Raw genomic sequence first — 1,813 nt, forward strand, 5'->3', positions numbered from 1 at the left:
CACCCCCCACCCCGCCAGCCTCACTCCGGGCTCCACTGCCCCTGCCAGCTGACCCCAAGGAACCCTGGGTCGCAGGAGGCTTCCCTGTCCAGGGAGGCTCCAGCTACCCACTGGGGCTGCCCCCCTGCCTATACCGGACACCAGGAATGTTCTTCTTTGAGTGACAGCAGCCTCACCTCTGTAGGGCCTCTGCCAAACCAGTGCCAGGCTGAGCCTGGCTCTAGGACCTGGAGAGTTCTCAAAGGACCAAGCCCCGGCTGGCCAAGCACAACCTGGACGGGAAGCCAGGACTGGAGCAGCGGCGTTCAGCTGGGCCCTGGGGGCCCCTGGAGAAACTTGGGGGTGAGGGGGCCGGGGTCCTTGGGATTTGTTCTGTGGCTCTTGGGCCCAATAAAACCAGTGTGATGAAGAGGGGCAGCTTGCTGGGTAGTTGAGGTGAGGGCCGGAATGCTGGGTTCTACGTGTGTCGGTGGAGTGGTGCCACAGGGGCTGGGGACCCCTAATGGAAATGCCTCACTTGAGGCTTTCTCCTGCTGGGGACTTTCTTGGGGAGTTTCCCAGGAGCAGAGAATGAGGGCAGGCACAGGAGGGACTCAACCAAGAGACACCAGGCAGGGCATGAGGCGGGGCTGGCCTAGGGGTCCGTCTCCAGCCCGAAACCGAGAGAGACTCAATGCCCTCCGCCCTCCATTAAGCGTTAAGCATAGCTATAATACTTAGGACCCTTTGTGACATTTCTTCTGTCCCAGGCTTGTATCCATCATCTCACCAGGGTGCCACAGAATGTGAGCCCCAATTCCAGTAACAGAAGCTGAGGTTCAGAGGGTCTGGGGTCCTCGGGGCTCACCGGAGCTAGATGGCAGATGAGTGACAGAGAGGAGATCTCAGCCAGGCCCGTGGGCTTTGACCCACAGTTTAAGGGAGATGCAGGGAGGAGAACCCCGGTTCCTTCCTCCTCCGAGGAGGAAGGGCTTCTTTGAGACCCTGGATTATCAGGGCTAACAAGGTGCCCCTTGTCCCTAGTCCAGACAGGGACCCCTGGGCTTGAAAGCAGTACGGACCCCCTTTTGTGGATTTCCCACACGAATGGGGACCTCTCCTGGGTTTCCTGGTGGCTCTTTATGAAAGCATTTCCCTGGGGCTGGGGCAGCCTTCCTGGCTGACCTGGGTACTGATCAGAAGTAGAGCTTGGCCCTTTCCAGTGTCCCCCTCCCATGGGAACAGGAGACATGAAGACACTGGTGGCACCCATCAGAGGAAGAGACAGGGGAACCTCACTGTCGCGTCTGTCCTGAAGGAGCAGGCAGACGGTGCCCTCCCAGAGCCTGGTCCTCCCCTCCAGATCATGGGTACAGGGAGAGGAGAAGGAGCGAGGATGTTGGGGCACCTTGGTGTTGGCGTGGGGCCCTGAGGGTCTTCCGTCCCACGAGGTGACATCCAGGGTCCTGGAGATCCTTTCACTGGGGAGGTGGCCCGGTCTTCTCCAGAGCCCTCCCTTGGGCAGCTGGCCATGCTGACTTCAGCCCAAGTGGCTCCCCCCTCCTTCAGCAGGTCCCCTGGGGCCTGGGAGGAAGCGAGCCCGGCTGGACAGCCTGAAACGTCTGGTTCCCACAGACTCCAGAGCTGAGGTGGAGGGGGGACCTGCAGGGCGGGGGCTCACTGCAACCAGAAGGGGCTGGGAAAATGCCTGGCCAGCTGCGGGGGGGCCCCTTCTCCCCACGCCTGTCGCACCCCACCCCCAAGCCACCAAACAGTGGGGAGAACCATGAGGGTCTGTCCTGCCTCATGCGGACAGCTTCATGAGTAGGCGGGG

General features: G+C 61.3%; 1 protein-coding gene across 2 annotated transcripts in view; it reads left to right on the forward strand.

Annotated features, from left to right (window-relative positions):
- Positions 1-409, forward strand: part of Foxs1 (forkhead box S1) — a 4,687-nt gene extending 4,278 nt beyond the window's left edge. For both annotated transcript variants that reach the window (XM_048811128.1, XM_048811127.1), the window contains exon 2: positions 1-409. This exon ends at the window's left edge or, in 1 of these variants, runs on beyond it. In XM_048811128.1, coding sequence (XP_048667085.1) covers positions 1-164 — 164 coding nt within the window. In that variant the 3' untranslated portion in view covers positions 165-409.
- The last annotated feature ends 1,404 nt before the right edge of the window (positions 410-1,813 follow it).

The sequence above is a fragment of the Marmota marmota genome, unplaced genomic scaffold, assembly GCF_001458135.2.
Source record: "Marmota marmota marmota unplaced genomic scaffold, marMar, whole genome shotgun sequence".
Taxonomy (NCBI): domain Eukaryota; kingdom Metazoa; phylum Chordata; class Mammalia; order Rodentia; family Sciuridae; genus Marmota; species Marmota marmota.